The 26,285-nt window shown below is 32.6% G+C and overlaps 1 protein-coding gene across 1 annotated transcript in view; it reads left to right on the top strand.

The window, feature by feature from the left end:
• The window catches only part of LOC127739410 (uncharacterized), a 31,739-nt gene extending 11,587 nt beyond the window's left edge, over nucleotides 1-20,152 (top strand). Inside the window, exons 2-3 of the mRNA XM_052251172.1 lie at nucleotides 17,893-17,976; nucleotides 19,370-20,152. Coding sequence (XP_052107132.1) covers nucleotides 17,907-17,976; nucleotides 19,370-19,593 — 294 coding nt within the window. The 5' untranslated portion in view covers nucleotides 17,893-17,906 and the 3' untranslated portion in view covers nucleotides 19,594-20,152. The remainder of the gene's footprint in view (nucleotides 1-17,892; nucleotides 17,977-19,369) is intronic.
• Nucleotides 20,153-26,285: the final 6,133 nt, after the last annotated feature.

The following is a 26,285-nucleotide window of genomic DNA, read 5'->3' as shown; positions in this document are numbered from 1 at the left end:
GTCTGACTGACTTTATTTTCAAATGTTGATCTGAGTGAATTTTGGGGTCCCATACCAAAATATGGTTTATTTCTGATTGTCAATCGGCTGTTTCTTGAAAACGGCTCGGAAGAATTCCAATAAACTTGCATAGAATCTCCTACATGACCTGATTGTGACCTTGCTATTTTAATTTTTCATTTGCGTTTGTTTGTTTGTTATATTTTTTGGTGGTGGGGTAGGAAGGAGTTGAAGGAACGAAACCAGAACTTGGACATTACAGGCAGACTTTTAATTGAAGACGGTATGTGACACACTTCTCCCTTTGAAGACCCACATGTTGTGACTAAATTCTAATTAATAATCTTGTTTTCATCAGGATTTTTTCAAATAAACATTTTGTGCGTTGGAAACGTTGATATTGTTGTTTTTTTGCGTGTGAGTTTGTTCTTGGTATTTTTATTTGTTTGGTTTTATTTGTACATTTTTTTCTAGCCGTTTATGAAGGATATACCAATGATCGAAGTGTATTGATTTTAAAATGTAAATCGCTAGATTTCATTTTGCATGGTGCAGTGTATATTTCCCGAAGCCCAGCCAGTATGAAAACTTATTTAATTATATTCCTTGAAGTTAAGTACACATAATCATTGGTTATCCTTTGGTCGACCTATATAAGGTGAAATTCTGCATGATTTTTATTTTTTTTATTTGAAAAGATTCGTAAGTGATTGTTTATGAAAACAAAATGTTTATGATAACAATTTTGTATCGATAATTATATTGGTTAATTACTTAGTAGTATACAGTTTGTGGCAAAATGTGTTTATGTGAGATGATGATGTTTGGTGATAAATGAAGAAACTTGTATATTATTAACGCTGCGCCCTGCTCATCCCCACACCCCTTCCTGAAACCCACCAATGAGAACCACTGTTGATTAATTGCTTATTTGACGATAACGATTTTCACATATATACATGTACTATAATATTTCATCTTTCATCTATTACTGAAAGGGCGAAATTGATAAGTTTGATATAAAGCATGTTGTTTCCTACTGACATTGTGTAATATGTGTTATCAGTTTGCATCTTTATTGCATTATTAAGATTTCATTGGATGTAATTACCGGCACAAGGAGGTAGAATTGATTCACAACAGCAGGTACAATTTACAATATTGTAATTACAGTTTTAGAATTGGTAGGATGGTTGCAATCATATTTAAACATTCTTGATACAGGAACTGCAAGTATTAAATGTTGCCGAGCCTTGTAATAACATCCATTACAAATGTGCTATATTTGCTCAGGGAGACACGGATCTTTACAATATTCCTTCCATCTGTACAAGCCAGTAACTGCTTGACAGACAGTATACTTCGACAACCTTTATAGTCGCACCACCATATCTATGTTGCATATACAACCAATCTCGTGGATCTTCATCTCGTTTAATATGTCTGTCAGTGATTACTATGATGAGTACATTCTAGCCCTGCTTGTGTCTTTTAAAACTGGTATACTACAGGGTTTGATAAGTGCTCAAAAGAGCTTCTTATCTAACGTCCATTACGACCACATTTTAAAAATTATTTAATTTATCATGGACCTTAAAGATGAAATCTTTTTTGACGGTTATCTTGACTTATTTTGATCATATATAAAACCATACATAATTTACGGGCTATTTCTGCAATATACAACTCTTTGCAATTTCAACAGGATATAATTTTTCAATATTCATTATTGTCGACTTTGACAGACATGCCAAAAGGAGACATTTATGTACAAGTATATGCACCTTGTGTATGGTGGTTGTCAAAACATGCTATCTTTGACGTATAGTAAATTTATTGGAATTTACAGGAGCCATGTCTGCAGCAAAATAGTATATTTGTAATGAAGATATTTCAAAGTTTGGTAACATTTAATATACTTTCAGTTTAAAATACATACATATCGCTGAATTACATTATACAATTATAGCCTTTGTATGAGGTCGATATGAGGTTATATCGACACAAGAGAAGCATATTGACTGAGGACGAAGTCCGAGGTCGATATGCTTCTCTTGGTCGATATAACATCGTATTGACCTCAACCAAAGGCTACAATTGTTATGTTATTAATCAACAACTATAGCATGAACAATGTAAAATTGGGGATTTCTAGAATCTATTTTAGTAACATGCTGTATGCCCTGTGCAATATGCTGTTTTTGACCTAAGAAAAGCTAAACACAACATTATTGGCGTGCAAACTGAGCAAATACAAATGTACATGTGATCAAGTTTTAACGAATCACAAATCCTTAAAAATATTCGATTAATAATATAACATATTGTCGCCTAGATATAGCTAGCCTGTCTGTGTTGAGGCGGCGTAAAACAAACATCAATCAGTCAATCATAACATATTGTTTGGTATGTTAGTTATTACTGAAAGGACACAATTAATATAAAGCATATTGTTTGGTATGTTAGTTATTACTGAAAGGACACAATTAATATAAAGCATATTGTTTGGTATGTTATTTAATACTGAAAGGACACAATTGATATAAAGCATATTGTTTGATATGTTAGTTATTACTGAAGGGACACAATTGATATAAAGCATATTGTTTGGTATGTTAGTTATTACTGAAAGGACACAATTGATATAAAGCATATTGATTGATATGTTACTTATTACTGAAAGGACACAATTGATATAAAGCATATTGTTTGGTATGATAGTTATTACTGACAGGACACAATTGATATAAAGCATATTGTTTGGTATGATAGTTATTACTGAAAGGACACAATTGATATAAAGCATATTGTTTGATATGATAGTCATTACTGAAAGGACACAATTGATATAAAGCATATTGTTTGATATGTTAGTTATTACTGAAAGGACACAATTGATATAAAGCATATTGTTTGGTATGTTAGTTATTACTGAAAGGACACAATTGATATAAAGCATATTGTTTGGTATGTTAGTTATTACTGAAAGGACACAATTGATATAAAGCATATTGTTTGGTATGTTAGTTATTACTGAAAGGACACAATTGATATAAAGCATATTGTTTGATATGTTAGTTATTACTGAAAGGACACAATTGATATAAAGCATATTGTTTGATATGTTAGTTATTACTGAAAGGACCCAATTGATATAAAGCATATTGTTTGGTATGTTAGTTAATATTGAAGGGACACAATTGATATAAAGCATATTGCTTGGTATGTTAGTTAATATTGAAGGGTCACAATTGATATAAAACATATTGTTTGGTATGTTAGTTAATATTGAAGGGACACAATTGATATAAAGCATATTGTTTGCTATGTTAGTTAATACTGAAAGGACACAATTGATATAAAGCATATTGTTTGATATGTTAGTTATTACTGAAAGGACACAATTGATATCAATCATATTGTTTGATATGTTAGTTATTACTGAAAGGACACAATTGATATAAAGCATATTGTTTGATATGTTAGTTAATACTGAAAGGACACAATTGATATAAAGCATATTGTTTGATATGTTAGTTATTACTGAAAGGACACAATTGATATCAATCATATTGTTTGATATGTTAGTTATTACTGAAAGGACACAATTGATATAAAGCATATTGTTTGATATGTTAGTTAATACTGAAAGGACACAATTGATATAAAGCATATTGTTTCCTACTGAAGTTATGTAATGTTTGCATTATTCAGATTTAATGCGAGTTAATTACAGATACAAAGAGCTATAATTAATCACAACAGCATGTCTTATTTCCGAGACAAGGAGCTATGATTAATTTACAACATATCAATTACAATCTAGAATAATTTGAAAGGCTGCTGTAATTATACATTGTACTTATGTTTCGATCATCCCAATCGCTATTCTATATAAGCAATGAATAGAACAATTTGGAAGGTACATTGTACTTTTGTTTCGATCATCCCAATCGCTATTCTATATAAGCAATGAGTAGAATAATTTGGAAGGTACATTGTACTGTTGTTTCGATCATCCCAATCGCTATTCTATATAAGCAATGAATAGAACAATTTGGAAGGTACATTGTACTGTTGTTTCGATCATCCCAATCGCTATTCTATATAAGCAATGAATAGAACAATTTGGAAGGTACATTGTACTTTTGTTTCGATCATCCCAATCGCTATTCTATATAAGCAATGAGTAGAATAATTTGGAAGGTACATTGTACTTTTGTTTCGATCATCCCAATCGCTATTCTATATAGGTAATGATTAGAATAACTTGAAAGGCTGATTGTACACTAAAAACTTATCCTGTTGAATTTGCAAACAGTTGTATATTGCAGAAATAACCAAGTGTTATGGAGACCGTCTTATAACGTCTTATTTGAAATTATTTCATGATGGATCCATACATATGATCTTCCGTTTTTCTTGGGTTTTTTCTCTGCCTGTTCTGGTTATTACTTCGAGCATAATCTTAAATGGTTGTTGATCAGTTATAGAACAAACCATACTCTATTTTGTTTTCTTTGACATTGATTTTGACCTGTTTTGATCATGCGTACACTCAACATAAGTGTTTTTACATGTCGGTGACAGAACATTGCAAGGATAAATTTTACCCTACCTTGAATTACTCACTTGTTGTCCAAATTGAACTGCACTGAAGAAGAAGCACTAGATATAATCAAGTCTTTATGTTTTTGTTTTTCTTTTTTACATATAAAAATAAGAAGATGTGGTATGATTGCCAATGAGACAACTCTCCACTTGTTTGAATTATAAGCCCATTATTACAAAGCAATAAAAACAGGCACTGAGCTGTATTAAAAATTACTTTGGTACAAATAAAATTATCCAATAAATGTCTTCTTTATAGTGTCGTTCGGTGCTATCACTAAAGATGCTTTTTATATCGTAGCGCATATCTCTCATTATCTGAAATGTATTTTAATATTTAGTTCTTTATGATGTCCATATCTGTATGATCTCAGTTCAATTTAGAATTTTTGATGTAGAAATATGAAAGGAATTTTGTAGATTCTAAAACGAACCAAACATCGTGATTGAAAGGCGATGAATACACATGTCAATATTGTTACGGATATTCCAAATTAAATAGAGACCTTAGATAAAAGGAAAAAAACTAGACAGCTCAAGGAGGCTTATAAGTTTTTTTCTCGGCTTTACTTAGTTGATATTCCTATAACTTAAAGGATAATGGGACATCACTCAAATACCACAATAAAACCAGAAAAGTCATATAGTGGTCAACATACAAATAAATGAGTAGGAAGATACTAAGTGGACAATCCAGAAGACGGATAAGTATAGGAAGACGGATAAGTATGGGAAGACGGATAAGTATGAGAAGACGGATAAGTATGGGAAGACAGATAAGTATAGGAAGACGGATAAGTATAGGAAGACGGATAAGTATAGGAAGACGGATAAGTATAGGAAGACAGATAAGTATAGGAAGACAGATAAGTATAGGAAGACGGTATAGGAAGACAGATAAGTATAGGAAGACGGTATAGGAAGACGGATAAGTATAGGAAGACGGATAAGTATAGGAAGACTGATAAGTATAGGAAGACAGATAAGTATAGGAAGACGGTATAGGAAGACAGATAAGTATAGGAAGACGGTATAGGAAGACGGAGAAGTATAGGAAGACGGAGAAGTATAGGAAGACGGAGAAGTATAGGAAGACGGATAAGAATAGGAAGACAGATAAGTATAGGAAGACAGATAAGTATAGGAAGACGGTATAGGAAGACGGATAAGTATAAGAAGACGGATAAGTATAGGAAGACGGATAAGTATAGGAAGACGGATAAGTATAGAAAGACGGATAAGTATAGGAAGACGGATAAGTATAGGAAGACGGATAAGTATAGGAAGACGGATAAGAATAGGAAGACGGATAAGTATAGGAAGACGGATTACCGAATTTGACATCTAAATGTCTTGTGGTTTATTTGAGTCGTTGAATTGCTGTCTCATTGAAACATACCCGAAACTTCATTTTATTTATAACACAACGGCCAAAAGACAACTAAGTCTACGAAATACCTCACAGTAAACTGAAGACCTCAAGCAACACGAAACTTACAAAGAACTGGGTGTGAATTTAAATTCCTACTAAAGGGTAAATAATTACTATACAACAACTGCCTATACATTGTTTATGTCAAGCTCTCTCTGAGTCTGGGCAAATTGTAAATAGTTTTACAGAGACTATAATATATAACAAATTTGTCGTGATTGTCAAATAATTCACAGTTCATCAATGTCAATTTAAATGTTTTGTAAACCTTCTTACAACTTTAGCAAGCAAAGTAACACAACTGTTGTTGACCGTATCTTTGTAGAATGTCTTTATAAAACAAATATATACACTGACATATGAACCAAGATAACGACTAAAGAGGTTCTTGCGTTGTTTAAAAAGGCACAATAACATGTGAAAGTGTCATTTTTTTATTTCGACCTAACGGTATATGCAAGAACTCACAACCGAAAAGAATGCTCAAGTCATCAAAATATACTCGGTGCTTTACCAAATGCGTGTGTGTTTGAAATTTCTTCAATCAAGACTTTTTGAGCTAATAGCCCATGATGGATATGCAAATGGGAAACATTTTAGCACCGGATTAATCCGTTCACCAGTATTTTCTAAGATAAGAAATCTTGATGAATCTGAAGCCCAATCTAGACAAGATACAGAGAAGGAACAGCTTCTATCGCAATTTTATGAATAGTATTGTACAGGGGGTATATAGCAAGAGCCCATTACGTGTATATAGCAAGAGCCCATTACGTGTATATAGCAAGAGCCCATTACGTGTATATAGCAAGAGCCCATTACGTGTATATAGCAAGAGCCCATTACGTGCGTTCACTGTAATATTTGTGTTTAATGTTTGGACATTTAGTGCTGTATTTATATGGACATGATATTTTTTATGTTGTGCTGTCTTGATACTTTATTACTTTATTATTCTGCTATGAATTATTTTCTGTCGCCAAAACAAATATTGTCCTGTCCACCAATGAAATTTCGTATATGGTAATACCTAGACGATGATGTTAGTATACTGATCCTAGGTAAAAATTAGCATTTTTTTATAGAATTGTTTTATTTCATTGTTACCAGTGCTGTCATTTTGCCTAAGTAAACATTATCACTGTCAATCTTATATACATACAGAATTGCCAAGTGTGTATTCACAGCAGAGACTAGATAGTCACACAATACCGTTTATCCAACTAGAATAATTATATTAATGACTGTCATTAACCAATCAGTTTGGAGTATATAACTGACGGAGGATAAACGGTTAATTCATTCTAACTTTGCTTTACAATTGATTTAGTCCAACAGAAAGTAACGGTAAGTTCTTTTTTATTTTCTTTATATGTTTTTTATCTTTTCTTCTTGAGTAGAATTTTTTTATGTTCACCTTAAAGTTAGGTATTTAAAGTGAACATAGACGTTTTCCTCATTGTTGAAGGTCGAGAGATGAGTTAAATTTTCTATTTCTGTATTTTCAATTTCTATTTTGCGGCATCTGTATATGAATTTCTCGGTGCATGCGACAATCAAGGGTTTCGTATATTGCGAAGAATGTCGACTTTTATATTTGGTCATGTATTATCTAAGGTTATGGGATTTTTTAATTGATCATGGTTCATTTATGTAGTGAAAAGAGACATATATACCAACCCACTGTTTTGTGACGCCTTACATCGTACATGTTTTATCAACGGATTTAACAGGAGTATCACGATGGGTATCACTAGTGGAACACGAAATACTATCCCCTCCGAACAACATGAGTTCATCCCCTGTTTATGGTTTGTAATCTTTAGTGTTCTGTGTGTGTGTAGACTTGTTTTTCTTATTCTTTTCTCTATTTCAGATTGTCCTTCGTGCTGTTGGTCTTTCTTAAGAGTTTGTTTTTATGCTTCATGATATTGTCTCTCCCCTTTTTTAATTTCAATCAAAGATTGAATGCGTGATTATTATCAGCTTTCGTTAATTTTGTTTGAGCTTATCTATAATGCTCTTCAAAAGATAACAGTAGGGTCAAATTGTGATAAATTCTTGCTATTCTTATATAGACAATTGAGTCAACTCGGACATGTATAAGGACAAAGCCAGATCCTGTTATACCGTTATATGACCGACTTATGACTTCGTGCATGTCATTGAAGAACAGAAACTTTCGTGTGAAAATCCAAGCAAAAGGTTGTGAATTGTCCTACTTTATATAACTTTGATTTTGCTATATTTTCTTGGTCAATCGCATTAGGTGGGTTCCTGTTACAGTCTTATATTAATAAATCGTATTGTACAGACATGCACTTGTCAATGTATAGATCAAATACTGACATTGAAATGTCTTTTGTTTTTGTGTCGTTGGGTTGCTTTCTCGCCAGTTGAAGTATACACCACATCTCATTGTATTCATATTTTAAAACAAAAATTACCTTTAAAGTAAGTAACGGAGCAGTATTACAAATTGCAATTCATAGCTAATATAATTTATTTTCTTTGCTAATAACTTTGTTTCTCTTTTTATATAGTAATGTTGGAACTGTCGACTAATAACATTGTTAATAATATCAGTCGTAAGAGCAAATATGCTGTTTTATAATAATCCCAGTCAAGATTAACGTTTTCTCATTGTTTACTATAACCCCAGTCAAGTGTAACGTTTTCTCGTCGTTTACTATAATCCCAGTCAAATGTTTCGTTTTCTCATCGTTTATTATAATCCCAGTCAAGTTTAACGTTTTCTCTTTGTTTACTGCAATGCTAGTCATGTGTAACGTTTTCTCTTTGTTTACTATAATCCCAGTCAAGTGTAAAGTTTTCTCATTGTTTACTTTAATCCCAGTCAAGTGTAACGTTTTCTCATTGTTTACTATAATCCCAGCCAAGTGTAACGTTATATCATTGTTTACTATAATCCCAGTCAAGTGTAACGTTTTCTCATTGTTGTTTACTATAATTCCAGTCGTTTAACTATAATCCCTGACAAGTGAAAGTTTTCTCATTGATACAACAGTCATTTTACTTGTTGAAATGGAATTGATAACCGTGGCGATATAGAATTATAACATATCTATTTATTTACCAGTTGTAAGCTTCATAAATTGCTACATCCTGATTGATAACTTAACCCAGGTTTTTACAGTATGTATTTCACCTCCTTTTGATTGCTGTAATATGTTCTCGATCTACCTATAAAACGAGATTCATATTACAATTAGATGGGGTTTCGTTTACCCAATATATTATTCTTATGAAATGCTTATTTTACGCTGAAGGACAACGAGATTTGTATACAGTTTAACTGTTTCTTTGATGTTTATTGTATGGTATGGTATATTATTTCATGTTTTATACACTTTCATAACGATTATTATTCGAACAATTTTTAATGTTAAGTAAAATGAATATATGTTTAAGCCCAAGCCGAATACATTTTCAGTAGAATTATAGAGCAAGCTAGCATGGATATTACTTATTAAACCAGGTCAAAGATCGAGTATGTATTAACACCAAACAGTAATAAGAAATGCGTTAAGTACATTGGTTACTAACCCTTGGAATTCACATTCTTTGCATTTAATGTATGCAAATACTGCATTCTGATGTTCCTCTTTCTCATCTACCGAAATACCAACAATAAACGACAAGGGTGTAAGTCGTGTTATTCATTTGTTCGAGGAGGAAGATAAAAGTAATGATATGTTTTATCGCTGCTTTATTTATTATACTTGATTGTCTAGTAGCTCGTTTTGAGTGCTTACTAGATTTCTGTCTAATTACACAAAACAATTTTAAACTACTGGTGCAGAATCAGCTATCATTAACAATAGTTATTATGCTACAATAAATTTCCTTATTGGCAGTTTGGCAGAATGCCATCTGACACAACATTTAATGATGACAAAATAGCTAATTATTTATTATAAATCAATCTAATAATTATTAAATCAAAACTTTGGTCGATGCTATTGAATGAACATGTACTCTATGTGTGTTTGTAATATCAAAACTTTAGACGATACTATTGAACGAACGTATACTCCATGTGTGTTTGTAATAGTATTAAATCTTCGGTCGCTGTTATTGAAAATATACTAACAATAAAAAAAAAGGCACATCAACTCAATTAACTTCTTTGGAGATGAATTTATAGTAATATCATGCAGTTGGAGTGAATTTCTTTTTTTTGCAAACGTTGTTATTATTAAAAAGTGATTGAAATGAGTCAAAATTTTGACACAATATCACTAGAGTTATAAACATCATGTAAGTCTAGTCCGTCCTTTTGTATACCGTATAAATGAACAACAACAAACACTTATTCTAGTCTGCCCTTTTGTATATTGTATAAATGAGCAATAACAAACAATTACTCTAGTCCGTCCTTTTGTAAACTGTAAACATATGAACAACAACAAACAATTGCTCTAGTCGTCCTTTGAATATACTGTATACAATGAATAACAACACACATTTACTCTAGTCGTCCTTTGAATATACTGTATACAATGAACAACAACAAACAATTACTCTAGTCCAACCTTTTGTATACTGTATAAATGAACAACAAAAAACAATGTCTCTATATAAATAAGAAGATGTGGTATGAGTGCCAATGAGACAACTCTCCATCCAAGTCACAATGTATAAAAAGTTAACAGTCATGTATAGGTCAAAGTACGGCCTTCAACACGGAGCCTTGACTCACACCAAACCGTGAGCAAGCTATAAAGGGCCCCAAAATGACTAGTGTAAAACAACTCAAACAGGAAAACCAACGGTCTAATCTATATAAAAAACGAAAAACGAGAAACACTTATGAACCACACCAACAAACGACAACCACTGAACAACAGGCTCCTGACTTACGACACCCTGTATGAACAACAACAAACAATTACTATAGTAAGTCCTTTTGTATACTGTATAAATGAACAACAACAAATACTTATTCTAGTCGTTCGTGTTGTATACTGTATATATGAACAACAACAAATACTTATTCTAGTCGTTCGTGTTGTATACTGTATATATGAACAACAACAAATACTTATTCTAGTCGTTCGTGTTGTATACTGTATATATGAACAATAACAAACAATTACTATAGTCCTTCATTTTGTATACTGTTTATATGAACAACAACAAACAGTTACTCTAGTCAGTCCTGTTGTTTACTGTATATATGAACAACAACAAATAATTACTCTAGTTCGTCCTTTTGTATATTGTATTTTTGAACAGCAACAAATAATTACTCTAGTCAGTCCTTTTGTTTGCTGTATTTATGAACAACAACAAACAATTACTCTAGTCTGTCCTTTTGTATACGGTGTACATATGAACAACACATAATTACTTTAGTAATTCCTTTTATATACTGTATACTTATATAAACAACAACAAACAATATTCATAGTCTGTCTTGTAGTAAACTGTTAATGAACACCAAGCTAGTTCGTCTGGTATCTTGCAAATATTCAATGATTATATAGTTTATGTTTGGTATAAGCAGTACCAAGATTCGATTTTGTTATCTGTATCAAGTAGTCTGCTTGTAGTTATGTAATTAGCCGGATTCAACTTTATTGTGTTCTATATTTAGATATAATTGATTTTTAAAAAAAAGACAGTCTATATGTAAATTAAGAATCTGCTCACCCATTAAGAATTAAAACTGTCAGATATTCAAAAATCGTATAGATAGATCTGAGCACTTCTGTTTAAATTGTACTGCTGATAAAGTCAAGGATGAGCGTCACTTCCTCATTGAATGCTCATTATATATGAGATGGGAACTCTTTCAGTATATTTCTAGCACTTGTCAGAACTTTGATTATTTAAATGAATCTTCCAAATTTGTTTGGTTGTTAACACAAGAAAACTTTACAATCATGGAAAAAATGGTAATTTTATTGATAGATTTTTTACTTAAGAAGAACAGGTCTTGATACTGGTATGTCATATCAATGTGCTTTTGTATGCTTGATTGTTTTTTTTGTTTTTTTTTTTGTTTTTTTTTTAGTTTTGGCTCTGATTCTGACTGAGGATTATGGTGATATATATATATATATTATATTGTAATGTCGTATTGTTGACTGAATTAACTCAATTATTGTATGTGATCTATATGCTCTTTATGGGCCCTTTAATTTGAAAAATAAAAAAATCTATACTGAATTATGTCAGATCTCTGTGATATTTCAGTTCTCTTTGATATGTCATGATATTATCAAGTTATACAACAGCTGGTCGGGAAATCTCATACAACAGTCTGGTAATGAAAGATCTGTGTAAATCATCAAATATTAACATCTCCTTGAATAAACGGAATAATAAAGCGGTATCCCATCTTACAATTGTCTGTTAGATTTTACACGAGTCTTTATGTTTTCCTTTGTAATTATATATCTTAATTACCATATCTAAGAGTTTCTTCCCATGCCATCATATTTTTTGTAAGGGAGTTTATTTTTTTATTGAAATATTTTGATACGGAAAGCCACATCAATGCTCCGTGAAATTTATCACATAATTCGATAATTTCAAAAGTTTCCAGACCAGTGATCGGAAAATATTTATCTCAAGTTTATTTGCATAAAATCGATCAAAACGTTGTTCTTCTCGCTCCGCTCGGTGGTATATATACATTTTTTAAAAATTCCGCCCCTGCAGATTTGATAGTCAATAAGAATTACAGAAAAAGAACTAAATGAAACAAGACTACACACAATCAATGACTTGTAAACTGATACCTTTAGACGTCTTTCTTGTAATATGACAAAGAATTAAATATGCATTTCCTCGATCGCGAACTTCTTACTGATTCAGTGAAAAAAGTATGTGTTAAAATGTGAGGAATGTTATAAATACTATTCCGATTTGTTTAATTAAATTATCAAAACTGATGAGTTTATCATAGATAAATACATCCTCCCACATGCAGGGATAGTAACGGAGTGTGTAATTTTTGGATTGAAGTTGAGTGAGTGGCAAGCACGTAGAAAATGTGATTTAGTATAAGAAGTACGCATACATATTTTCTTTTCAAGAAGAAGGGAGTGGAAGTATAATTGTGTAATATTGTATAATTTGTGGCATCTTTGTATTACCTAAACCGAGGACGCAATTGGACATAGGACGTTAATAGTAATTCATTTTAAATAGTAAGTCTTAAATTACTTGCGCACATGTATGAACATTAGTTAAAATTTGCCTACAAATAAAAAGAATTGGTTATACATTTATGCTTAAATTTAGTTGCAAGTTACAGATGTGTTGCTTAAAAAAACCCAGATATATTGAACGACATTAGTAAAAATCTAGTTCACACCAGTGGTGGATCCAGGGGGCGTAGTGGGCGTACTCCCCCTTCTGATCGCCAAAAAAAAATATATCATGTTTGTCACGATATATATAAACGTTTAGTGTAAAATCGTCAAAAAATTGTTTCGCCTAGCACTACTCGGCGGTATATATTAAATTATACAGAAATACGCCGTTCCCCTTTCAGAAAATCATAGATGGATCCGCCCGTGCACACATCAAAAGAAACTAGTTTATCGTTTATCGTATAATTATTTGTCACGCTGAAACCAAAAACTACCTCTTTCCTATCCATGTTTCTGATAACAATTTCTCATGATATTTGAGTTTTTAACAAATACCAGATGGACATGGTCGGTTTGAAAACACCAGATTTAGTCATACTGTTGTACATACTAGAATCACCCCCCTGAGCATTTCTATTTCATTCAATACATTATCTCTACTCTCCAATCAGAAAGTAGTAGTAACGGTCCGTATCCAATCAGAAACCAGCATTACTTAATGCATTTCCTAAGTATTATGTCACAAAACATATTAAGTTAATCAATCAGGTAAAGAGATGCCTGATCATTGTGTCTTGATATATTAAGTAACGGTTTTCTTCTTGGCAATATCATCCGTGTACTTCAGAAGTTAGGTAAGTCCTTGTCGGCTTATTTTTATTCTTGAACATAAAAAATATAGATAAGATAAGATAAGATAATTATATCTTATTAATATATATTTTCGCCTAAATTATTGTTCGAAAATTTCTTATTTCTTATGAAAAGGATATCCTTAATATGACTAGAAATTGTGTGCATTGACTTCAAACTGTTCTTACTTATACGAATGGTAAATGTTTGCTTGATTTATGACATTTAAATTTACATTGTACCACACAGATTATTAATTTGTTTTGAATCAAATCACTCAAACACTTTAACCTTGTAAAGTTGGGTTATTTTCGAGTTTCCTGCAAATTATATAAATCTCAATTAATCAATATCCACTCCAACTTTTCTTTTTGCGCTACAATAATGTTTTGATTTTGGAATTACGTGATTTGTTCAACGAAAAATCTTTTTTTATTATACCTTATTTAATTTTTGTAGAATAAAATCTAAACGGTCATTTCTGTTTCGTACGTCTTTAAGAAATAACTGTTTCAGTGTTGAGAAGCATCTGCTGTATGTATTTGTCGTATCGTGTATCATACACATCGTCTGTCAGACGGTTACAGATGTACTTATAACCGTGAGATTGCAACACAACACATAATCCTAAAGTGCACAATAGTTAATCCGATAATGACAAGACGGCTGTTTGGGTTAAAGGTTAATTGTTTCCATCTTTCGCCAATTCACTTATTAGCCAATGTTAAATGATGGATAAACGAAAGATTACCTGTGAATCATAAAAGAATAAGTTTTCTTCGTGTTATAAGTCCAGACAAAAGCTAGTCGGTAAATATTGTTATCAGAGGGAAATTATACATATTGAGTTTGGTGCGTCCTTAGCGCTTTTCATGATTTAACTTCATGTCACAAAAATCAAACTTAACTGAAAGGCAAGGGAAAAAAATCATATATACCCGAGGAGCTACTTGACCAACAATGATTTAAAACATATATAATATAAATAAGAAGGTGTGGTGCCAATGAGACAACTATCCATCCAAGTCACAATGTGTAAAAAGTCAACAATTATAGGTCTAAGTACGGCCTTCAACACAAAGCCTTTGCTCACACCGAACAGCAAGCTATAAAGGGCCCCAAAATGACTAGTGTAAAACAATTGAAAAAGGAAAACCAACGGTCTAATCTGTATCAAAAAAGAGAAACGAGAAACACTTATGAACCACACCAACAAACGACAACCACTGAACAACAGGCTCCTGACTTAGGACAGGTACATAAAAATGCAGCGGGTTTAAACGTTTTAACAGGCGCCAACCTTCACCCTTACCTGAAACAGTGGTATAACATTACAACATAATGTTAACTTTGTACGAGGGAGTTAAAACCTTAGTTTTTTCATACTTATAAAAGGCAAAATGATAGCAAATAATATGCAGCAAGGGATTTGTATTATTTGTTGGTAAAAAAAGAAAGAAAAAAAAAACAAGTCCCTCTTTCAATTTTTTTTAACTGACTTTCTAACAGCAGACGCATTTATAGATAAATAAAAAAAGATTATCAAGAAAAGTTCAGCAAGCATGGACAGGTATAGTGGCTTATTCAAAAGTTGAATAGAATTATTTTTCTGTCCTAATATTGTTAAAAATATACTACCCATAAAAAACAATAACTGTTTAAATATAAAAAAAAAACTTTCTTGTGATAGGGAACTCTTAAATTCCAAGTAATATTTAAAATGAATTTCATACTTTCTTGTATGCAATCTTATATTATAACAAAACGCTTACAATCCTTCAGTAATATTTCTGGGATAATGTATATTTTCCTAGAGTTCATGCAGGTTAAACGAATATTTAATTCATATTTTAGGCACCCGTTACGTTTAAATTATATATATTGCTGATAATTTCGTCTTTTTCATCGATTTTGTTTTATTATCACATTTTACGACAATGTTTTTTTTTTTTACATTGGTATATTAATACATATATGCCAAAGTTATAATTAGAAAGCCATGTTACTTATGATATATTGTTGACCTACTGTAATCATAGCAATACTTTCTGATATTTTACACACAAATGTATTCTCTGCAGAACTCGGGGAAAAACAGGACTGGTGTTCAGTTCGTACTAATGCTGATCTTTTATTGACTGAATAAAAACTTTTAGGGAAAAAATTATAATACTGAGCTCGTATTCTTGTTGGATAACAAAATGGACAAATTTCCATTACAAAAAAAAATGCGAATTATTTTTCCGTCATGAAACGTTTAGATTTAATAATGATTAATTCCCATTTCAAACGAACGAAAATAAAAAGTTTTAAATGGCTTTCAATATTTTTATCAATATTTACCTAAGTTATTACCTTTCAGCTGATAGTTTCTATAAGTTATAAAGTATCCCCCAACTGTATTTTAAGCAGTCCTTTCACAGCTGCGTATGTATGTTCTGATAAAATCGTCTCATCTGAAAAAAATACTCAAAGTATACTTACTTATAACTGAAATTTTGAAAGAATTTAGCATATTTTAAGCATTTATCTGGAAAAATTACAGGAGATCGAGATAATAGTGTGTCGCCTCACAAATTGTTTTCCCCAGATTCATACCTGTTTTTACAAGTATGTACAGTTTCCAAACACATTGTACATTTCATGTCGAATACGACAATGTTCAAACTGCATTTGCAGTGTTGTCCAGGGCATTCGTTCCAGACTGTAGTTCTATGACTAACATGGTTGTAGTTCTATGATTCAGATGATTGTAGTTATATGATTAACACGGTTGTAGTTCAGCGATTAAGATGATTGTAGTTCTATGATTAACATGATTGTTGTATGAGATAATATGTTTTTCCAAAAGAGACTGGTAATTAATGTAAAACAACAGAGATCTGACAAACTCATTTCACAATGCAATGATGAAAGATGAGAAACTAGCGAGGTGCAGCTTAATCAAAATAGCAACGGCTTCTTTTCTTGACTTGACTAATAAATAAAGCAGAGACAAAGAAAATAGAAATTAAAAATTATTGGCAAGCTGCATTGTATTTTTCTGGCAAATTCTAACTGTTACGATATTTTTTTTATACTTTACCATTTGACTTGGATGCACATAACTCATTTTTTAAATCCAATACAGAATTGAATAACACCATGGAAATATGTTCCAAAATAGTAACTATAGATAGTACTTATATACAGCTTAATCTGTGGATACATAAAAATCTGCTCTAAGAGCATACGAGATTTAAAAATAATCATGTGAAACGGTTACATAAATAGTATCTCTTCTTTCAATCAGGCAAGGAAACAAACTGAATGTAGGGGGAACTCTGTGTGCGAAGTGTATTGTGTCAATTTTCGTAACACATCTTTAGATATGTATATGCAAGATTGGACTCAGTTTGTCATATTTATTTCGTTTCAATTTTTATTGCTTTATTACAATGTCCTAGATACCTTAATTAATGAAAAACACACAAATACACCAAGGATTTATATAGTATATAAATATAGTATATAAATCCTTCAATGCACTAAATTCTTGGAGTAGTTGTTTCAAAGTTTCAAAAACCAAAGTCTACATGCAGTATGAAATCATTTCAGAAACAGATTCCCCCACCTAATCTTGTGCAACATGACATTTCTCCACTCTCGACAGTTTAATTTTAAATATCTAAAAAGCTCGGCAAGCCTCGCGTTTTAAATTTTAAAACTTTGACTGTCTCGAGTGGAGAAAAAAAATCAATCTATATTTATCGTTTCCCTTAGCCGGAGGCTAGAGATGTGTTCTCCTAAAACTGTTGTTTCTAGTGAATCAGCTTTAAAATCCTCATCCCACCCATGATTTTACTGAGCAATGTATTCTTTTTATTTCAGAGTAGAAAAACAAAATGGTGAGTCTGATTGACAGTTTGTTACCGGAACAATGGAAGGAAGTTTCTTTAAGCGAAAAAGGAGATGGTGAGTTAAGGCTATCATATCAAAGAAATAAATAAAATAACCAGCATAACATGCATACGGGAAGCGTTTAAATCTTGTTATTTTTGTTGCTAACTTCTATGTCATTTGGTCTCTGGTGGAGAGTTGCTCATTGTCAATCAAACCACATCTTCTTATCTTTATATATACAATTGAAATTTACAAAACATGTAAGAATCGATTTCTTTTGACGCTCAAATACTTTTGAAATTGAATACTTGATTTCATCAGTCAGCAATTGTAATGTTCCAAAATATCTGTATAAAACTATACACTGTACTGCATTAACTATTCTAACATCTTAAAATTACAAAAAAAGGTTAACTGAAATATGAGTTTTACTATTGATTTCTGGAGTGTTAATCCTAAACAATCTTGATAAGCTACTTCCCTCTTGTGACCAGTTTGTCTTTGTAAAAGTTCTGGATTTTTTCTCTGTACACAACACTTTCAACCAATCTAATCGAACAAAAATGTTTCTATCAAGTAATAAAGGTCTTTCGATAAATCTGGTTGTAGCAGGATCTGTCGTAATCGTTAAACATCCTTTTAGTAATAAAACTTATTAAAAAAAAGAAGAAAAGGGTCGAAAAGACAAACAACAGTCTAAAAAACTAGCGATTGAGCAATACGAACTTAAATAGTAACTGGATGTGATCTCAGATGCACCGGAAGGGTAAGCAGATCCTGCTCCACATGACAGGAAATTACGGATGAATAAAACAAACAATTCGGATGGACTGCATAACAATATCAATAAACGAACCTAAAGCAAGAAAATGAAGTGGCGTACCATTATTTACCTGCAAAAGCAAATATCGATCTTCACTTGCCTCGATCAAGGTTTTCTGCATCGAGGATTCTAGAGAAAAAAAATATGTTCTTTCTAAAATTATTCAACCTTCTGCAAGTTTTCAGCAAATAAGCAACAAGCAATGGTTTATGAATTGCACATTAGTGAAGCATTATTTGTTTTTGTTTTCTTAAAGCTTCTTTGTTTATCTTATATATCAACACGATCATATGTATAACTCATTCAAAATTGCCACTTACATAGCAGTATTTTTCAACTTTATATAAAATATTTTTACTCCGCTACATATTTTATGTGCATGCCCGCAAAAACCACGAGCCTGTAATTCAACAGTTGTCGTCTGCCATAATTTTGTTTTTGTTTTGTTTATTGTTGTAGTATAAAGCAGGCCGTTGGTGTTTTTTTTTTTTTATATTGTTTCGCATTTTGTCATACCGGGGCCTTTAATCGTTTATTATATGGTATAAGTTTTGCTCAATGTAGAAGGCCGTACGGTGATCTGTTCTTTCCAATAATGTACCTTTACATATATGCGATCATTTTCATTTTAATACATTCCAGGTTTTGCTGAATACCATCTCAACAGGCAAAGAAACCACCCAGATCCCAATACATTACGTCTTTTCCTAACAAATGATGATGGCGATCCTACAACGGCCATGCTCAAAGGAACACAACCAAATGCAGATCCATTTAAAGCCGTGAACGCGTGTGAATTCAAATTAAATGGGGAAGAAGTTGTTGGTATGGACTTGTGTGGTGATGTGGTAATGAAGAAAACGTAACATTCATTGATTATAAACTGTACTTGTTAAAATGTGTCTTTATATGTTACCAGTGTCCCTCCAACTATTCCACAATATATGGAACTATACTCAATTATATTTTTAAAAGTTGTGTATATGTAAACATGTTAGATCATGCAAGGATTTGTATAGTGTATTGTATACAAATCCTTGGATCATGTTACCATTTCCTGCAGATCTACAGAGGACAGAAAATATGGAACTATATTCAATTATATTTTCAACAATTGAGTATATGTAAACATGTAACAATTTCATACAGATCTACAGAGGACTAAAACAACGACAAATAAATTAAGTCTTTCTAATCAATATTGTGATGAAACAATTCTCGCTTTTCTTATTTTGCTTGTACGCTACAAATTGATGAATAATAATAATGTAATAGATGATAAAAAAGCAGTACACAAAGTTATTATTTGATGATTGCTCAATAAGGTTATAACTATATGCTTGAAGTTCCTATTGTCATAACCATATCGTAGTGGTTTGTTCACCTTTTCTTTTTGTTATTTTTGTATATTAAATATGTAAATAATGGGTGTTTTTCACTGATTTGAAAAAAATGCCTAGCTGACCATTTGTTTTGCAAACAACAACATTGTGTCTAAACTGGTTTATATTAATCAACTGGTTGATCAATTCCGTTATCTTCGACGAAGAAACATTGAACAGGCGAGAACTCGTGTTTGATGGTTTAAAGTTCGTTATACGAAAGAATCATTATAAGAGACGAGGTTTGTTGTATTACAATATACGAATGGTGTAAGAGAGCTGTGGTGTTTCTAATGAATTGTATTGCATTGAATAGATTTTAAAGGCGGGATGAATTGTGTCTCTAATATATAATAATTGTTCAGATGAGACCGCGAGGTGTGTTGGTTTCGTGGTGTACACTGATGTTAGAGGCAGATGTGTTGTTTCGTGGGAAAAACTGATGAAAGGGTAGGATTTTCTGTGGGGTAAACTGATGGAAGAGGCAGATGTGTTGTTTTGTGGAATAAATTGATGTAAGAGACAGATGTGTTGTTTTATGGGATAAACTGATGAAAGATGCGGATGTGTTGTTTAATGGGATAAACTGATGAAAGAGGAGATGTGTTGTTTTGTGAGATGAACTGATGTAAGGGGTGGGTGAGTTATTTGTGGTGTAAGAGGCAAATGTTTTGTTTTTGGGGATAAGCTGATGTAAGTGGTAGATGTGTTGTTTTGTTGTGTTAACTGATGTTAGAGGCAGGTGTGTTGTTCTTTTGTGGGATAAACTGATGTATGAGGCAGATGTGTTGTTTTGTTGGGTAAACTGACGAAAAGGGGGGAATATTTTTGTGGGGTAAACTGATGTAAGAAGCGGATGCAATGTTGAGATAAACTGGTGTAAGAGGCAGATGTGTTGTTCTTTTATGAGATAAACTGTTGAAAGAGGCAGATGTGTTGTTTTGTGAGATAAACTGATGAAAGATGCGGATGTTTTGTTTTGTGAGTTAAACTGATGTAAGAGGTGGATGTGTTGTTTTGTGAGATAAACTGATGTAAGAGGCGGATGTGTTGGGTTTTTAAATTTTTTAGCAAGCACTGATGTAAGAAGCGGTGTTGTTGGTTTTTTTTTTGTAATCGTTTTTTGGGATAAAGAGTCATAGGCGGATCCAGGGGGCCTCACTTTCGTGGTAAAAATTTGGTTGATTATATAGGGAATCACTGAAGCATGACTGTAGCGGGCCCCCTCTTATGGCAGTCAGTGCCCCCCCTTATATAAATATACTGGATCAGTTTAACTGGTGTAAGATGAGGATGTGTTGTGTTGTGGAGTAACCTAATGAAAGTGGCGGATGTGTTGTTTTGTGGAGTAAACTGACGAAAGAGTTAGATGTTATGTTTTGTGGGGTAAACTGATGTAAGAGATGCATGTGTTGTTTTGTGTTGTGAGATATATCTATGAATGAGGCGGATGTGTTGATTTGTGAGATAAACAGATGTAAGGGGCGAATGTGTTGTTTTGTGGGATAAATTGATGTGAGAGGTGAATGTGTTGTTTTGTGGGATAAACTGATGAAAAAGGTGGATGTGTGTATTTTGGATAAAGCTTATGTAAGAGGCTAACGCATTTTTCTTGTCGGATAAAACAGATGAAAGAGGCAGATTTATTGTTTTATGGGACAAACTGAAGTAAGAGAATGCTGAGTTGCTTTGTGGGATAAACTGATGTAAATGGCGGTCGTGTTGGTTTTTTTAAAAATTTTGGCAAACACTGATGTAAGAAGCGGTTGTGTTGTATTTTGTAATAGTTTTTTTATGTAAGCAGCGGAAGTGTCGTTTTTGTAGGATAAATTAGTGTATGAGGCGGACGTGTTGTTTTTGTGGGATACAGAGATTTAAGAGACGGATGCGTTGTTTTTGTTTGATAAACTGGTGTAAGTGGCGTTTTTTTTGGGGGGTAGAAGATAACATGTATAATTGGTCTTTGTAAATGTTTCTGTAGGGAAATAATTGTCTAAGAGGTGAATTGTGTTTTTTTCTGTCGGATATGTTTGATGGTAGAGGTGGAGTGTGTAATGTCTGTTGGGTAGAACTATAGGATATAGAAGAATATAGGATGAAAATACATGAAACCAGAGACATATAATACAATATACAGTTAATTTTACTCTACAATCTTAGAGTTTGTACAAAGACGTAATACTTATAAACTGAATTTTAAAGTCTAAATGTACCATTTGGATAGTATCAGTACCGATGAATGACTAGTGGGTGAATGGTACCCCCTAGTACTGACAGTTATTACTTGTTCACTAGAAGTAACTCTTAATTTTGACTGGCATGTTTCAAATGTCAAAACATTCAATAAAACATCAGTAAAATACTTTAAGGATATATGTTTTAATGAGCTTGTCTCTATCTATCTTCGTATTTCTGCACTCAGTCACGACTTTTTGACTATTGCGTGCCGTTGCATGCGTGGCTTATATACAATTATAAATAAATAGATTTTTCAGTAATATTACGTTGCATTGGTGAACAAAAAAAAATTTACAAAGATTTATCCTTTGAATATTTCTTGGTAAAACTAATACATGTTATGCACTGTTTAAAATATATTTGTGAGCCGTCAACTATTGTACGAAGGATTGCTGATGTTGGTAGTAGGTTTCATTGAACTATTGTGTACGGATAAAATGAGAATTTGTAAGAATCTTTATTGGTTTGAATTTGTTCATAGTCGTTGGTATGTTTATGTCTTGTACTGCTGTCTGATGTAATAAGAAGATCTTTAGGGTAGATTGCTAAATGTTGGTGTATAATTTTATAGAAAACTATTAGTCTTATTTCTATTCGCCTCATTTGTAGTGTAGTCCACTGTATGTGTTCAATAGATATAGGAAGATGTGGTATGAGTGCCAATGAGACAACTCTCCATCCAAGTAACAATTTAAAAAGGTTAACCATTATAGGTCAAGGTATGGCCTTCAACACGGAGCATTGGCTCACACCGAACAGCAAGCTATAAAGGGCCCCAAAAATTACTAGTGTAAAACCATTCAAACGGGAAAACAAGCATATTTGAGACATAGCTGGTATTGTGGTATCTGTTAAATGTGTAGCGGGCAGCTCTTCGTTGGACCATCTCAATTTGATTGATTTGATTTTTGTTGTAAAAGAGCTGTACTGATATGTATGCCCTTTCTTTTATTCGTTTGGAAGATACTTTTAGGTTACGTTTTAGAAAATTTAGCTGTCGATTTGCATTTGCTGTTATAGTATCTACATGTTTATTCCATGATCGAAAGCCATGTTGTAGATCATATAATATATTGTTTTTTTCAAGGTGTTCCATTATTTGGCTCATATATATATAGGCCCTTTTCTCATATTTTTTGTTACCTATATACCTTAATATAAGATGTTATACAAAGGTAAAAAGAATAATATTAAAACTAGTACCTGTGGCATGTCTACTTTTGGAGACCGTATTTTGAATTCAAGATGTCTTTTTAGCTCACCTTGCACAAAGGGCCATGTGGGCTTTTCCCACCACTTGGCGTCCGTCGTCTGTTGTCTTCGTCGACGTCGTCCGTCGTCCGTTAACTTTAACACAGATCATCTCCTCTGAAACTACAGAGCCAGATTTAACCAAACTTGGCCACAATCGACATTGGGGTATCTAGTTTAAAAAAGTGTCCGATGACCCCGCCCGCCAACCAAGATGACCGAAATGGCTAAAAATAGAACACAGGGGTAAAATGTAAGTTTTGTCTATTATTTTGAAAACTGCTATTAATAGAGAAAATATGACAGGGGCAAACATGTTCAGAATGTTAAGCTCTACCTATTATCTTTCTACGTCAAAACTGTTAGACAATTTCTTATTTGAGTTATTGCCCTAAAATGAAGAATTTTACTACTTTTTTCCATTTTGCATATTATCTTGAAAACTATAATAGATGGAGAGAAACTCTAAATAGCAATAAAATGCTCCGCAGGGCGCAGCTTGATACGACCGCAGGGGTCGAACCCTGAACAGTTGGGGCAAGTATGGACACAACATTAAAGCTTGATACAGCACTGAATTTGGATTGTGATTAAATATTTGACACAGCATAGGTTTCTGACACAGAATGAATGTGGTCTAAGAACTTAAAAATTTTAAATTGGACATTCACCTATTATGGTCCAGTATCCAAAATCTAAATACATGGTTAGATTCAGCATATCAAAGAACCCCAAGAATTCAATTATTGATGAAATCAAACAAAGTCTAATTTTGGACCCTTTTGACCTCAATGTGAACAAAGTTGATAACAGGGCCCAAAAATCAAAAATCTAAATACATGGTTAGATTCAGCATATCAAAGAACCCCATATATTCAATTTTTGTTGAAATCAAACAAAGTTTAATTTTGGACCCCGATTTGGACCAACTTGAAAACTGGGCCCATAATCAAAAATCTAAATACATGTTTAGATTCAGCATATCAAAGAACCCTAAGAATTCAATTTTTGTTAAAATCAAACTAAGTTTAATTTTGGAGCCTTTGGACCTTAATGTAGACCAATTTGAAAACGGAACCAAAAATTAAGAATCTAAATACACCGTTAGATTCAGCATATCAAAGAACCCCAATAATTCAATTTTTGATGAAATGAAACAAAGTTTAATTTTGGACCATTTGGACCTCAATGTGGACCAATTTAAAAACAGGGCCAAAAACCCCCATTGAAATTGGTCAAGAAATAAGCAATTTATACAAAGTATCTTTTTTTGCACAATACTGTGCAATTGAATATTTCTTGCTATTGCGCAATACTGAACAATTGACAATTTCTTGCTATTGCGCAATATTGTGCTATTGGATATTTCTTGCTATTGCGCAATACTGTGCAATTGAAGATTTCTTGCTATTGCGCAATACTGTGCAATTGAAGATTTCTTGCTATTGTGCAATACTGTGCAGTTGAAAATTTCTTGCTATTGCACAATACTTATATAATAATTTACACATCCTGTTTGGTGTGTATCTCCTACCATATCATTATTATTTGCTTTTAAATATAAATCAGAAATAACCAACTTAAAATGAAAAATTTTAAAAGAAAAAAAAAAGGAAACCCCCCCCCCCCCAAAATTTTTGAACCCCCTTATGATTCATCACCCCCAAACTCAATCCCAGCCTTCCCTTTGTGGTATGGTACCTTGCAGTACAATTTCAGAGAGATCCATACGCTTGAACACAAGTTATTGTCTGGAAACTAGAAAAATGCTTATTTTTGGCCCCTTTTTGGCCCCTTATTCCTAAACGTTTTGGGCAATTATCCCCAAACTCAATTCCAGCTTTCCCTTTGTGATATGGAACCTTGTAGTACAATTTCAGAAAGATCCATACACTTACACACAAGTTATTGTCATGAAACTAGAAAAATGCTTGTTTTTTGCCCCTTTTTTGGCCCCTAATTCCTAATATTTTGAGGCAATTACCCCCAAAATCAATCCCAGCATTCCCTGTGTGATATGGAACCTTGTGGTACAATGTCAGAGAGATCCATACACTAACACACAAGTTATGTCTGGAAGTTACAAAAATGCTTATTTTTGGCCCCTTTTTGGCCCCTAATTCCTTAACTGTTGGTACCATAACCCCCAAAATCAATCCCAACCTTCCTTTTGTGGTATTGAACCTTATGGTAAAATTTCATAGAGATCCATTCACTTAAACTAAAGTTAGAGTGCGAAAACCAATGTGTCTTCGGACGACGCCGGACGACGCCAGACGACGACGACGACGACGACGACGACGACGACGCCAACATCATACCAATATACGACCGCAAAAATTTTTGCGGTCGTATAAAAATGATCAGCAAGACAAGATCTTCAAATAAGTCAAATCATCAATCGACTCCTTATTAAAGCTATTAACCTTAAGGCTTTAATGACAATGTTTACCATTTGTTTTGCGTTTTGGTCTAAAATCTTTAAAACTACAATAGATAGATAGATAGAAACTTTAAACAGCATAAGTGATCAGCAAGAAAAGTTCTACAAATAAGTCTAATAACTGATTTTTTTCAGTCAACTGGTTATTGAAGTTATTGCTCTTTAATTACGATTTTTACCAATTTTTGGCGTTTTTGCCTATCATCTTGAAAACTATAAAAGATAGATAGAAACTTTAAATAAC

This window comes from Mytilus californianus, unplaced genomic scaffold (assembly GCF_021869535.1).
Source record: "Mytilus californianus isolate M0D057914Y unplaced genomic scaffold, xbMytCali1.0.p SCAF_4, whole genome shotgun sequence".
NCBI lineage: Eukaryota > Metazoa > Mollusca > Bivalvia > Mytilida > Mytilidae > Mytilus > Mytilus californianus.
The sequence above is the reverse complement of the archived record's forward strand: the minus strand, read 5'-3'. Positions and strand labels throughout refer to the sequence as shown.